Raw genomic sequence first — 14,703 nt, forward strand, 5'->3', positions numbered from 1 at the left:
TCTATATACCAACAACGAACTAACAGAAAGAGAACTCAAGAAGACAATCCCATTTACAATTGCAACAAAAAGAATAAAATATTTAGGAGTAAATTTAACCAAGGAAGTGAAAGACCTATACAATGAAAACTATAAGACATTATTAAGCGAAATCAATGATGACATAAAGAAATGGAAAAATATTCCATGCACTTGGATTGGCAGAATAAACATAGTTAAAATGTCCATATTACCTAAAGCAATCTACAGATTCAATGCAATCCCAATCAGAATCCCAAGGACATTCTTCACAGAAATAGAACAAAGAATACTAACATTCAGGCCGGCCCCGTGGTTTAGTGGTTAAGTGCGTGCGCTCCGCTGCTGGCGGCCCAGGTTCAGATCCCGGGCGCACACCGACGCACCGCTTGTCTGGCCATGCTGAGGCCGCGTCCCACATACAGCAACTAGAAGGATGTGCAGCTATGACATACAACTATCTACTGGGGCTTTGGGAGAAAAATAAATAAATAAAATTATTAAAAAAAAAAAAAAAAAAGAATACTAACATTCATATGGTGCAAAAAAAGACCCCGTATAGCTAAAGCAATCCTGAAAAAGAAGAACAATGCTGGAGGCATCACAATCCCTGACTTCAAAACATACTACAAAGCGATAGTAATTAAAACAGCATGGTACTGGTACAAAAACAGACACACAGATCAATGGAACAGAATTGAAAGTCCAGAAATAAAACCTCATATCTATGGGCAGCTAATCTTTGACAAAGGAGCTAAAGACATACAGTGGAGAAAGGAAAGTCTCTTCAATAAATGGTGCTGGGAAAACTGGACAGCCACTTGCAAAAGAATGAAAGTAGAGGGCCGGCCCCGTGGCTTAGCGGTTAAGCGCACACGCTCCGCTATTGGTGGCCCAGGTTCGATCCCACGCGCACCGACGCACCGCTTCTCCAGCCATGCTGAGGCCGCGTCCCACATACAGCAACTAGAAGGATGTGCAACTACGACATATAACTATGTACTGGGGCTTTGGGGGGAAAAAAAAAGGAAGAGGATTGGCAATAGATGTTAGCTCAGAGCCAGTCTTCCTCAAAAAAAAAAAAAAAGAATGAAAGTAGACCACCTTCTTTCACCATACACAAAAATTAACTCAAAATGGATCAAAGACCTGAAGGTGAGACCTGAAACTATAAAACTCCTGGAGGAAAATATAGGTAGTACACTACTCGCCATCAGCCATAAAGGGATCTTCTTGAATTCCATGTCTCCTCAGACAAGGGAAACAAAAGAAAAAATAAACAAGTGGGACTTCATCAGATTAAAGAGATTCTACAAGGCAAATGAAACCAGGATCAAAATGAATAGGGAACCCACCAGCTGGGAAAAAATATTTGCAAACCGTATATCTGACAAGGGATTAATCTCCATAATATATAAAGAACTCACACAACTGAATAACAAAAAAACAAACAACCCCATCAAAAAATGGGCAGAGGAAATGAACAGACACTTCTCCAAAGAAGATATACAGATGGCCAATAGGCACATGAAAAGATGTTCAACATCACTAGTCATCAGGGAAATGCAAATCAAAACCACACTAAGATATCACTTTACACCCATTAGAATAGCTATAATCAACAAGACAAAAAGCAACAAATGCTGGAGAGGCTGTGGAGAAATGGGAACCCTAATCCGCTGCTGGTGGGAATGCAAACTGGTATAGCCTCTATGGAAAACAGTATGGAGATTCCTCAAAAAATTAAAAATAGAAATACCTTATGATCCAGCTATCCCACTACTGGGAATCTACCCAACGAACCTGAAATCAACAATCCAAAGAGGCTTATGCACCCCTATGTTCATTGCAGCATTATTCACTATAGCCAAGACGTGGAAGCAACCCAAGTGTCCCTCACCTGATGATTGGATAAAGAAGATGTGGTATATATATATATATATACCATGGAATACTACTCAGCCATAAAGAAAGACAAAATCGTCCCATTTGCAACAACATGGATGGACCTGGAGGGTATTATGTTAAGTGAAATAAGCCAGAAAGAGAAAGACAAACAGGCATGACTTCACTCATATGTGGAAGATAAACCAACACACGCACAGATAGAACTGTTTGGTGCTTACCAGGGGCTGGGGGGTGGGGGGTGGGCACAAGGGGTGGAGGGATGAACTTATATGGTGACTGATAAACAATAATGTACAACAAAAATTTCACAGTAAAAAAAACAAAAAATAAATAAATAAAATAAAAGTGAAGAAAGATCTCGAATCACTTAACCTTCCACCTTGAGAAACCAGAAAAAGAAGAGCAAACTAAACCTAAAGAAAGCAGAAGGAAGGAATTAATAAAGATCACAGTGGAAATAAATGAAATAGAAAAACAATAGAAAGAATCAACTAAACCAAAAGTTGGCTTTTTGAAAAGATCAACAAAACTGACAAACCTTTAGCTAGACTGACCAAGAAAAAAAGAGAGAAGACTCAAATTACTAAAATTAAGAATGAGGGGCTGGCCCGGTGGCGTAGTGGTTAAGCTCACGCACTCCACTTCTGGCGGCCCAGGATTCCCAGGTTCGGATCCCAGGCACTGACCTATGCACCACTCATCAAGCCACGCTGTGGCAGGCATCCCACATAAAGTAGAGGAGGATGGGTACGGATGTTAGCCCAGTGCCAATCTTCCTCAGCAAAAAAGAGGATTGGCAACAGGTGTTAGCTCAGGGCTAATCTTCCTCACACAAAAAAAAAAAAAAGAAGGAAAGAGGGAACATTACTACCAATATTACAAAAATAAAAAGGATTATAAGGGAATACCATAAACAATTGTGTGCCAACAAATTAAATAATCTAAATGAAATGGACAAATTCCTAGAAAAACATAAACTACCAAAACTGACCCAAGAATAAATAGAAAATTTGACTAGATCTATAACTAATAAAGAAATTGAGTTAGTAATCAAAAACTTCCCACAAAGAAAAGCCCAGGACCAGATGTTTTTACTGATGAATTCTAACAAATGTTTAAAGAAAAATTCATGCAAATCCTTCACAAACTCTTACAAAAATAGAAGAGGAGGGAACACTTCCCTACTCATGCTATGAGGCCAGTATTACCCTGATACCAAAGACATGACAAGGGAAAAAACACCCTACAGACCAATACATTGTATGAATAGAGATGCAAAAAATCTTCAACCAAATACTAGCAAATCACATATAAAAAGGATTACACACCATCATCAATTTTTGACAAGGGTGCCAAGACATTCAAAAGGGAAAGAATAGTCTTTTCAACAAATGGTGCTGGGACAACTGGATATCCACAAGCAAAAGAATGAATTTGGGCCCCTATTTCACATCATATATAAACATTAACTCAAAATGGATCATAGACCTAAAAATGTAAGAACTAAAACTATAAAACTGAGGTGCCGGCCCTGTGTCCTAGTGGTTAAGTGCACGCGCTCTGCTGCTGGTGGCCGAGGTTCAGATCCCAGGCGTGCACCGACACACCACTCGTCAGGTCAAGCTGTGGCGGCGTCCCACATAAAGTGGAGGAAGATGGGTATGGATGTTAGCCCAGGGCCAGTCTCCCTCAGCAAAAAGAGGAGGATTGGCATGGATGTTAGCTCAGGGCTGATCTTCCTCACACACACACAAAAAACTATAAAACTCACAGAAGAAAACATAGGGGCTGGCCTATGGTGTAGTGGTTAAGTGCATGCACTCCACTTCAGCAGGCCCGGGGTTTGCAGGTTTAGATCCGGGGTGCGGACTGATGCACCGCTTGTCAAGCCATGCTGTGGCCGCGTCCCATATAAAGTAGAGGAAGATGGGCACAAATGTTAGCCCAGGGCCAGTCTTCCTCAGCAAAAAGGAGGATTGGCAACAGGTGTTAGCTCAGGGCTGATCTTCCTCACAAGAAAAAAAAAAAAAGGAACGATAACATAGATGTAAATCTCTGTGGTCTGGGATTAGGCACTGGTTTCTTTTTTTTTTTTTTTTTTTGTGAGGAAGATCAGCCCTGAGCTAACACCCGTTGCCAATCCTCCTCTTTTTGCTGAGGAAGACCAGCTCTGAGCTAACATCTATTGCCAATCCTTCTCCTATTTTTTTTTCCCCAAAGCCCCAGCAGATAGTTGTATGTCATAGTTGCACATCCTCCCAGTTGCTGTACGTGGGACGCCGCCTCAGCATGGCTGGAGAAGCGGTGTGTCGGTGCACGCCTGGGATCCGAACCCGGTTCGCCAGTAGCGGAGCGGGCGCTCTTAACTGCTAAGCCATGGGCCGGCCCATAGGCACTGGTTTCTTAGCTACAACATCAAAAGCACAAGCAACCAAAAGAAAAACAGATAAATTGGACTTCATCAAAATTTAAAACTTTTGTGCTTCGAAGGACAGCAATGAAAGAAGTGAAAAGAATCCATAGAATGGGAGAAAATATTTGCAAATCATATATCTGATAAAGATCTAGTATCTAGACTATAAAAAGAACTCCTACAATTCAACAATAAAAAGATAACCCAATTTTAAAATGGGCAAAGGACTTGAATAGACATTTCTCCAAAGAAAATATGCAATGGTCACTTAGCACGTGAAAATCTGCTCAACATCACTAATCATTAGGGAAATGCAAAAAAAAAAAAAACCCACAACATACCACTTCACACCCACTAGGATGGCTAAAATAAAAAATGCACAATAACAATTAGTGAGGATGTGGAAAAACTGGAATCCTCAGAGGTAGCTGGTGGGAATATAAAATGGGGCAGCTGCTATGGAAAACAGCTGCCAGTTCCTCAAAATGCTAAACACAGAGTTATTACATGATCCAGCAACTCCTAGTATATACTTCTAGATATATACCTGAAAGAAATGAAAACACAGTGTCGTCATTTTAAGTCAGAGACTGTCAAGTCTAGCTTGAAGGCTCTGTGAACTGCTACTACGATCAGATACCTCAACCTGGCGCAATCCGATAGGAAACTCAGTCCTAGCGGACTGTTTGCCGGGTTTTTAAAATGTTGTTTGCCTGCCACGCTGCCGTCAAGCGCTCACTGTCGCAAAATAATCTTCTCCATACATTTCTTTTCCGTTCTGCCGTCAACCGTGGCATAGTTTCGCCCCAGAAGGCCTCAGAGCACGACGAGAGCGAGTGACAGAGCGCTTTACGACAGTTGCTTTGTGGCAGTAGCGGAGGGGAAAGATGGCGGCCACCTTAGTAGCTGCTGGAGGACCGGGGCCAGCACCAGCCTGGGGACCAGAGGCCATTACCCCAGACTGGGAAAACCGGGAAGTCTCCACAGGGGTGAGGAAGGACTCGGGGTTCAGGAGATGTGCACAAGGCTTGATGCGATGGAAGGATAAGGCCTGAGTGGGTTGGGAGAACTGGGGGGCAGGCGAGGGAGATAGTCTGTGATGTGCTCGAGACAGAGAGAGAAGTATTCTGAGGATGCTGGAGTGGTGTCGTACTTTCGTGGTGGGAGGTGGAAGGTAGGCTGAAGCGTGGAATTCTGGAATCTTGCAGGACGATAGCTTAAGAGCGGGGTGTGCCTTTGGGAATTTGAGAATTGGAATTGTGGTATATTGCGGGGTGCTGAGACTCCCATGAAATTTGATAATGGGTCATTGGTACACGACTTTCGTACTCTAGGGACTGGGGAGAGGGATCATTGAGGCTTATGTATGCTGGAGAAAGCGGAAGGGCCCAGACTCACCCCATTCTCCTTTTTCCCAGACCACTATCATGGCCGTACAATTTGACGGGGGCGTGGTTCTGGGCGCCGACTCCAGAACAACCACTGGGTGAGCTCAGGACAGCTATGTGAAAGGTCTTCCCATCTTTCCCTTCCTTTCTTGTCTGCCAGCCTATCCTTAACCTTCCACAGACCGCTGTGGGGAGGGAGGTTTTCCCTACTTGGAGATAAGGATTTGTTCAGCTTCTACTGCTTCTCAGTCCCCATTACTCTTTGGTGAAATTCTTGCAGAAGTGTGTTCTCTAGCCTGCTTCAGTTAGGATGAGAACTAATAGGAAATACTGGAGTTCCTTTTCCTGAGCCCTGAGGGAGTGGAGAGTAATGGGATGGAGGTGGGAGGCAAGTGGGGTCCTTCCCTCACTATTCTGCCATCTTGCAGGTCCTACATCGCCAATCGAGTGACTGACAAGCTGACCCCTATTCATGATCGTATTTTCTGCTGCCGCTCAGGCTCAGCAGCTGATACCCAGGCAGTAGCTGATGCTGTCACTTATCAGCTTGGTTTCCACAGGTGCTTGTGGGCAGGGGAGGAGCAGGAAACTGAAGGGAGTTGGGACCTGAGGAGCTAAATGGTCTGACTCCCAGGTCCTGACACTGCCTTGCCTATCACACCCCTCACCCTCTAGCATCGAGCTGAATGAGCCTCCACTGGTACACACGGCAGCCAGCCTCTTTAAGGAGATGTGCTACAGATACCGGGAAGACCTGATGGCAGGAATCATCGTTGCAGGCTGGGACCCCCAAGAAGGAGGGCAGGTCAGACACCATGACTCCCAGAGCACTGGAGCCATACCTTTGATCCTCTCCCCACCCCAGCCATTTTCTATTTCTCTTTCCAGTCTCTAATTCGCTTACTCTTACTATTAATTCTTCCCAGACCAATCCCACAATGGACAGGTGAAAGTACATGTGTTGTGGGGAGGGTACAACTGGTGACTTTTCTCCTCCCTCCATCTGCCAGGTGTACTCAGTGCCCATGGGAGGTATGATGGTAAGGCAGTCCTTTGCCATTGGGGGCTCCGGGAGCTCCTATATCTATGGCTATGTTGATGCCACCTACCGGGAAGGCATGACCAAGGAAGAATGTCTGCAATTCACTGCCAATGGTGAGATCTTGGGCTTCTGGGCCCGTGAGCTTCAACCCCCAGGCCAACATTCCTCATTCCTTGCAGTGATCCCAGCATCTGACTCTGATCCCAACTTTCTTCTTTTATCCACAGCTCTTGCTTTGGCCATGGAGCGGGACGGCTCCAGTGGAGGGGTGATCCGCCTGGCAGCCATTGCAGAATCAGGGGTAGAGCGGCAGGTACTTTTGGGAGACCAGATCCCCAAATTCAGCATTGCCACTTTACCACGTCCCTGAACCCTGGGATTCTACGATACAATAAGAGATACCCCATACCATTGCAAATTTCAATAAACAGTTTGTCAGAGAGAATCTGTGTGCTTTGGAATTCTTTTCCTGACCTCAAGCCTGAACTTGTCTGGCCACTCCTGTTTGTCCAAACACTGCTCTGAGCTCCAAGGGAGTTGAAAAGGAGCCTTTGCAAGGGTAGTTTTTAAGCCTGTTTCTCCAGACCACCTTTCCCTGCATTTCCTTTCTTCTACCGTATCCACGTCCTTAGGACACCAGAGTGTGGTTGATGTGGGGGCTACCAACAAATAACCCACCTCTCTCCCTGTTCAAGCCCGAGGTGGAACTCAGAAGCTAGCTGAGACTGGGGTCACCTCCCCTCAGTCTGCCTCCTTTCTGTCATCATGGGTGGCTACTGGCCTTAAGGCTGGGAGGACTCCAGATCTCCAACCCAGGCTCATGGTCCCCTCTCTCCACACTCACCTCTGTCACCTCATCTTGTCAGGAGCAGCAGTGTGACTTCCTTGGCTTTGGGAGAAAGGTGGACCTTGTTTGCACATGGAAGTTAAGGTAGATGTTGGGTGGGGGAGGGCAGCCGCTAGGAGTGCTGTGGGCCAGCTCAGGAAGCCACCCTTCCCCCGGGGAGTTTGATGGTAAGTCAGTCTTTAGCCCCTTGGATGAGAGGCTGAGAGTGGATTCTGGCCTCTTCAAGGCTGTCCCCACTCAAGTGAGTTCAGTGCTGCTCATTAACAGTGGCCAACGTTCTCAGTCTCGCCTCCTTCTTTTCTCCACTCTATGGATGAGGGAACTTTAGAAACCACATTTAAAACCTTGTTCTAGAATATAATCCTGCCCTGGAGGATTTCGGAGGGTACAGGGAGGCTTCCTAAGGAGGTGGGAAGGTCCTGGATTAAGTGAAGAAGAGCAGAGAAGGATCTCTGACCCCAAACATTGTACCTTAAACTTAAACAATGGAGAACTTTTGGTTTTCCTGCAAAACCTGTTCTCCCAGTCCTCCATATCTCAGGGCATCTTCCACTCCTCTCTCCCTCGCACTCCACATTCAGTCTAACAGTAAGTCCTCAAAACTCTGGGAAATATCTAGAATCCATCTACCTCTCACCATCTCCACAGCACCGTCCTGAGCCAAGCCACCATCATCTCTTGCCTGGAGGGTGGCGAACCCCCTACACGGTCTTGCCGCTTCCGCACTTGCTCTGCTACAATCTCCCCACACAGCAACCAAAGTGATCTTTAAATGTAAGTGAAATGTCATCGCCCTGCTTAACGTTCTTCAATGTTTTCCCATTCCATCTAGAATAATATTTTAGTTCCTTACCATGGCCTAGAAGACCCAGCAGGTCCCCTCAATCTTGACACTCCAGTCACTGGCTTTTTTTCTGTTTTCTAGAACCTAAAGTGTTTTGCACTTAACACTTGCTGTTTTTTTCTGCTTGGGACTACTCTTCCCTGATTAAAAAAATAAACTATTCTGTCGAGGAGTTTTAGTTTCACAACAAAATTGAGCAGAAGGTACAGAGATTTCCCATATACCTCCTGCCCCAACATGTATGCATAGCCTCTCCCACCATCAACATTCTTCACCAGAGTGGGATATTTGTTACAATCGGTGAACCTACACTGAAACATCATTTAGGTCTCAGCTCAAATGTCACCTCATCAGAAAGACCTGTCTTAACCACCTGAAATTTAAGAGACACCACCGTCCACCCCGCTCTCACATTACCCTGTTTAATTTTCCTTGTAGCAGCACTTACTGCTATCTTGTACTATCGTGCTTATTTGTTTATTTATTGTCTATTTTCCCTACTAGGAAGTAAGGTCAGTGGGAAGAGAGAATTCTTTCTGCTTGGTTCACTGATATGTCCTTAATGCCTGGTGGGGAGTGGATGCTTGATATTTATCAAATGAATATGCTCCCTAGCCCCATCCGCTGTCCCTAGCCCCATCTGCTGTCCTGCCTAGCCCCCAGCCTCTCCAGACTGCCCTCACCACACTCAGCTCTGAAGGCTGATTGCAGCAAACTTACTTCCTGCTAGCCACACGGGCTCTGCATTAGATCAGCTGCATAATATTTACCACTCCTGTGTCCCCACTCCCACCCCATGCTGCACATCCCGCCTCTGCCCCATAACCCAGCCCAGTGCCTTGGCCCCCATCTACTCCCCCCACCAACACACACACACATACACACAACACTTGGCAACTTTGAATATATTGAATAAGAAGGTCATGAGGGACTTGGGGGAGCTGGACACTGGGATCACTAAGTGGGGGGAAGAAAGGTTGCCAAGGCTTCCTGGAAGTTCAGCCCCTGGTTGTCCCCTTCAAATGGTGGAGTCATTGGCCGATGCTATGTCATGCAGCTGGTGGCGGAAGGACAGTCGGGCTTTCCTGCTGAAGTAGGCACCAGGTCCTAGAGAGGGTATGTCTCCCTCAGCCACGATGGGGGCTATAGCTGGACTGGGATCTGGATCTGGAGGGGCAGCTGGATCTAGGCCTAAAAGGAAGATTGGAGGAGGAAGAAGGGAGTTGTGGATCAGGGTCCCCTTTCCCTCCCCACCCAACACCCCCACCCAGAGAGGAGGAAAGAGGCTAGAGTAGACACCTAGGGTCTGGGGGGTGAGTGTCGGTGGCATCAGCAGGGATAGGGAGAGGGGGTGTAGAGAGAGCAGGGCGGCTTCACTGGCCTGCGACCCTGTGCAGTTGCACAGGGCCCCACACTCAGAAGGGCCCCCCATGCTTGGTGTAATGATCTGCTGTCACCATCTTGAAATTGTTAATAATTTTTTGATGAGGGATCCCTCTTCTTCATTTTGCACTGGGCCCTGCAAAGTATTTAGCCAGTGCTTTGGGAAAGCGATAGATCCACCTCCCACCCAAGGAGACAGATTATCCTTTTCTCTTCACTAGTTTAAGCATTTACCTTTCTCCCCAATGCAGTTTATCTGTCTGCCTGGCAGCCCCCCTTTTTCCTCAGTCTCCCCCCATACCTGCTCCTCTTTCAGTCCCCCGCTGTCTCCGGCACCCACACCATGGGAAACACCATGCCCCCTTGAGACCCATCTCAACAATGGAAAAGACCAGGATGCTAGGAGTGGCCAGGAGGGCCCCAGGGTGGGGGGTGTGGTTTCCAAGCCCCCCCACAGTGGGCAAAACTACCACTTAGCCTCAGACCGCCCCGTGATTATAGGCGCCAGGGGACTGAAGGGGGAGAAGAGGGGGGAGGGAAGAGGTGGAGGGATACCCTATTCAAACACCTATCCTTTTGTGCCCCCTTAATTTGGGGGTTCTCTCTTATCCCCATGGAGAAGCTGGAAGAGACTGGGAGGAGTGGCATGGCAGAGACAGATGCAGTAAAAATTCTTTGCAGCAATGCCAGACGACTTGGAGCCAGCCTGGACACTGCTGGGGAGTCATTTGTATTTTAGAATGAGAATTTAGAATGCCCAGGATGGAAAATTTTCAAGAATAGTCTATTTTTTTAGAACAAGCAACTTTACTAGTCAGGGTAATGTTATGTTCTCATTGAACGGTCTAGTAGTTCTTGTCCCCTTTTATGAAGATAGTTGTAATTGACTAATTATTCTGTGCCAGGTAGATTCTAGGCACTTTTACATATTATCTCATTTTTTTATTTTTTATTTTTTGGTGAGGAAGATTGGCCCTGAGCTAACATCCATTGCCAATCTTCCTCATTTTGCTGAGGAAGATTAGCCCTGAGCTAACATCTGTGCCAGTCTTCCCCTACTTTGTATATGGGATGCCGCCACAGCATGGCCTGATGAGCAGTCTGTGCCCAGGATCCAAACCTGCGAACCCCAGGCTGCCAAAGCAGAGCACGAGAACTTAACCACGAGGCCCACCGATTCCGGCCCCACATGTTATCTCATTTAATCACATCAATGATCCTTTGAAGTAAGTATTATGACTATCCTGATTTTACAGATGAGTGATAAGAGGCACTTAGAGATTACGTAACTTGCCCAAGGTCACACAGACAGTTATCAGCAGAGCAGGAACTCAACCCCACCCCCATCAGTAGACCCCAGCGTTCACTGTGTTTACTACCCCGCTGAGCTTCCCAAGCATGTCCTTGGTAGGCATTGATGCCTTCAGCCAGGTCTGGGGGGTCCAGAGCACCCTAGCCAGGGATTCTAAATGCCCTCCGCTAAAGCTGTGCAAATGCTATATTATCATTCCCTATGGGTGCCGCGATGTGCGAAAGGTTGGGAAACACTGCTGATTATACTGTACTGCCTGACTCAGACAGAAATCTGGTTTTTTTGTTGTTGTTTTTCGTGTGTGTGTGTGTGTGTGTGTGTGTGAGGAAGATCAGCCCTGAGCTAACACCCATGCCAATCCTCCTCTTTTTGCTGAGGAAGACGGGCCCTGGGCTAACATCTGTGCCTGTCTTCCTCCACTTTGTGTGGGACGCCGCCACACCATGGCCTGACAAGCTGTGCTGGGGTGTTCCCCGGGGATCCCAACCAGGCCGCCAGCAGCGGAGTGCGCGCACTTAACCGCTACACCACAGGGGCTGGCTACAATGATTTTTTGTTTTTAAATCAACTTTATTGAAGTAAAAATCCACATAGAATTTAATGCACACATCTTAGTGTACAGTTCAATGAGTTTTGGCAAGTGTATCACCACGCCCGTCAAGAGACAGGACATTTCTATCACCAAGTTCCCTGTGTGCCGCTTTACACTCAATCTTTTCCCCACCCCCTGCCACAGGCAGCTACGGATCTGATTTCCGTCAAAATAGATTGGTTTGGCCTGTTTCAGAACTTTATATAAATAGAGTCATTTAGTATTACTCTTTTGTGTCTGGCTTCTTTCAGCATAATGGTTTTGAAATTCATCCACATTATTTGTACTAACAGTTTCTTTGTTCATGTTTTTTGTAATAACAGCTTTATTGATATATCATTCACATAGCATAAAATTCACCCTTTTAAAGTATACAGTTCAGTGGTTTTTACTCTATTCACAGAGCTGTACAACCATCACAACTAATTTTATAACATTTTCATCATCCTCAAAAGAAACCCTGGGGCCCGCCCTGTGTCCTAGTGGTTAAAGTTTGGCGGGCTCTGCTTCGGCAGCCAGGGTTCGCTGGTTGGGATCTCGGGTGCGGACCTACACCACTGATCAGCCATGCTGTGGGGGTGACCCACATACAAAATAGAGGAAGATTGGCACAGATGTCAGCGCAGGGCCAGTCTTCCTCAAGCCAAAAAAAAGAGGAAGATTGGCAACAGATGTTAGCTCAGGGCCAATCTTCCTCAGCAAAAAAAAGAAACTCTGTACCCATTAGTAGTCACTCCCCTGTCCTCCCTCTCCCCAGCTATTGGCAACCACTCATCTACTTCCTTTCTGTATGGATTTATTTATTCTGGACATTTCACATAAATGGAATCATACAATAAGAGGTCCTTTGTGTCTGGCTTCATTCACTTAGCATAATGTTTTCAAGGTTCATCCATGTTGTAGCATGTATCAGTACATCATTCCTTTCTATGGCTGAATAATCTTCCATTATAGGGCTATACTGCATTTTGTTTATCCATTCATCAGCTGATGGACATTTGGGTTGTGTCTACTTTATGGCTATTTGAATAATACTATTATGGACATTCACATACAAGCTTTTGTGTGAATGTATGTTTTCAATAGCCTTGGGTATGTACTTAGGAGTGGAATTGCTGGGCCTTATGGTAACTCTCCATTTAACATTTGAGAAACTGTTTTCCAAGGTGGCTGCACCATTATACACTTTATTCATTTTTATTGCTGAGTAATGGTCCATCTACCACAAATTCATCAAAATCAAAAACTTTTGGGGCTGGCCCGATGGTGTAGTGGTTAAGTTCATGCTCTCTGCTTTGGCAGCCTGGAGTTCACAGGTTCGGATCCCAGGTGCGGACTTGTGTACCACTCATCAAGCCATGCTGTGGCAGTGTCCCACAAACAAAATAGAGGAAGATTGGCACAGATGTCAGCTCAGGGCTAATCTTCCTCAGCAAAAAGCGGAAGATTGGCAATAGATGTCAGCTCAGAGCCAATCTTCCTCACCAAAAAAAAAATTTTGCTCTTCAAAAAGCACCATTATTTTATTTTATTTTTTTTTTTTATTTTATTTTTTTTTAAAGATTTTATTTATTTATTTTTTCCCCCCAAAGCCCCAGTAGATAGTTGTGTGTCATAGCTGCACATCCTTCTAGTTGCTGTATGCGGGACGCGGCCTCAGCATGGCTGGAGAAGCAGCGCGTCGGTGCGAGCCCGGGATCCGAACCCGGGTCGCCAGCAGTGGAGCGCGCTCACTTAACCACCAAGCCACGGGGCCGGCCCCAGCACCATTATTTTAAAAAGACAAGCCATTATTATGGGAGAAAATATTCACAATACATATATCTGATAGAGGATTTGTATCCAAAATATATAAAGAACTCATAATTCAATAAGACAAATAACATAGTTTCTGGGCCAGCCCCGTGGCTCAGCGGTTGAGTGCGCGTGCTCCGCTGCTGGCGGCCGGTTCGGATCCCAGGTGCGCACCGACGCACCGCTTCTCCAGCCATGCTGAGGCCGCGTCCCACATAAAGCAACTAGAAGGATGTGCAGCTATGACATACAACAATCTGCTGGGGCTTTGGGGGGAAAAATAAATAAAATCTTTAAAAAAAAAAGGACAACAGTTTCTAAAAAATTAGCAAAAGACTTGAACAGATACTTTACAGAAGATATACAAATGGCCAATAAGCACATGAAACATGGTCAACATCATTAATCATCAGAGAAATGCAAATAAAACTGCAATGATGTACTATTTTACACTTATTAGAATGGCTAACATTAAAAAGATTGACTATCGGGCCGGCCCCCTGGCTTAGCGGTTAAGTGCGCGCGCTCCGCTGCTGGCTGGCCCGGGTTCGGATCCTGGGTGCGCACCCACGCACCGCTTCTCCGGCCATGCTGAGGCCGCGTCCCACATACAGCAACTAGAAGGATGTGGAACTATGACATACAACTGTCTACTAGGGCTTTGGGGAGCAAAAAGGAGGAGGATTAGCATGGATGTTAGCTCAGGGCTGATCTTCCTCACACACACACAAAAAAGATTGACTATCAAATGTTGGCCATGCTGTGGAACAAGTGAAACTACCATACATTGATTTCGGAAATGTAAAACAAAACAACTATTTTGGAAAACAGTTTGGCAGTTTCTCATAAAGTTGAAATGCACTTATTACACGACCCAGCAACGCCACTCCCAACATATATCCACACAAAGACTTATACAGGAATGTCTGTTTGAGCTTTATTCACAATAGACAAAAACTAGAAACAACCCAAATGTCCATCATAAGAAGAGATAAAGAAATCTGCTTTAGGAAAAAAAAAAATATTTTGTCTTTTAGAACCTGAAAATTTTCGTGTTTCCCCCTCGACTGTAAGTTCCAGGAGACCAGTTCCGTGACTATCTTGTTCACTAATGTACGCGCAGCGTCCGGCAAGGAGCAAGTGCGCAATAAATGGTGAATGA

General features: G+C 45.7%; 2 protein-coding genes across 2 annotated transcripts; one reads left to right on the top strand and one right to left on the bottom strand.

Moving 5' to 3' along the window:
• The first annotated feature begins 5,163 nt into the window (after positions 1 to 5,163).
• PSMB6 (proteasome 20S subunit beta 6) lies at positions 5,164 to 7,214 on the top strand. Its single transcript, XM_004433196.3, has 6 exons — positions 5,164 to 5,328; positions 5,758 to 5,825; positions 6,156 to 6,287; positions 6,403 to 6,532; positions 6,738 to 6,882; positions 6,997 to 7,214. Exons 1-6 carry the CDS (start codon positions 5,227 to 5,229, stop codon positions 7,137 to 7,139), a joined length of 720 nt encoding a protein of 239 aa, XP_004433253.1. The 5' UTR covers positions 5,164 to 5,226; the 3' UTR covers positions 7,140 to 7,214.
• A 2,132-nt stretch (positions 7,215 to 9,346) lies between these two features.
• C16H17orf114 (chromosome 16 C17orf114 homolog) lies at positions 9,347 to 10,217 on the bottom strand. Its single transcript, XM_087440180.1, has 2 exons — positions 10,145 to 10,217; positions 9,347 to 9,651 (listed from the first exon to the last, which is right to left on the bottom strand). Exons 1-2 carry the CDS (start codon positions 10,215 to 10,217, stop codon positions 9,479 to 9,481), a joined length of 246 nt encoding a protein of 81 aa, XP_087296306.1. The 3' UTR covers positions 9,347 to 9,478.
• Positions 10,218 to 14,703: the final 4,486 nt, after the last annotated feature.

The sequence above is a fragment of the Ceratotherium simum genome, chromosome 16 (genome assembly GCF_057802395.1).
Source record: "Ceratotherium simum simum isolate JZ-2026a chromosome 16, ASM5780239v1, whole genome shotgun sequence".
NCBI classification, from domain to species: domain Eukaryota; kingdom Metazoa; phylum Chordata; class Mammalia; order Perissodactyla; family Rhinocerotidae; genus Ceratotherium; species Ceratotherium simum.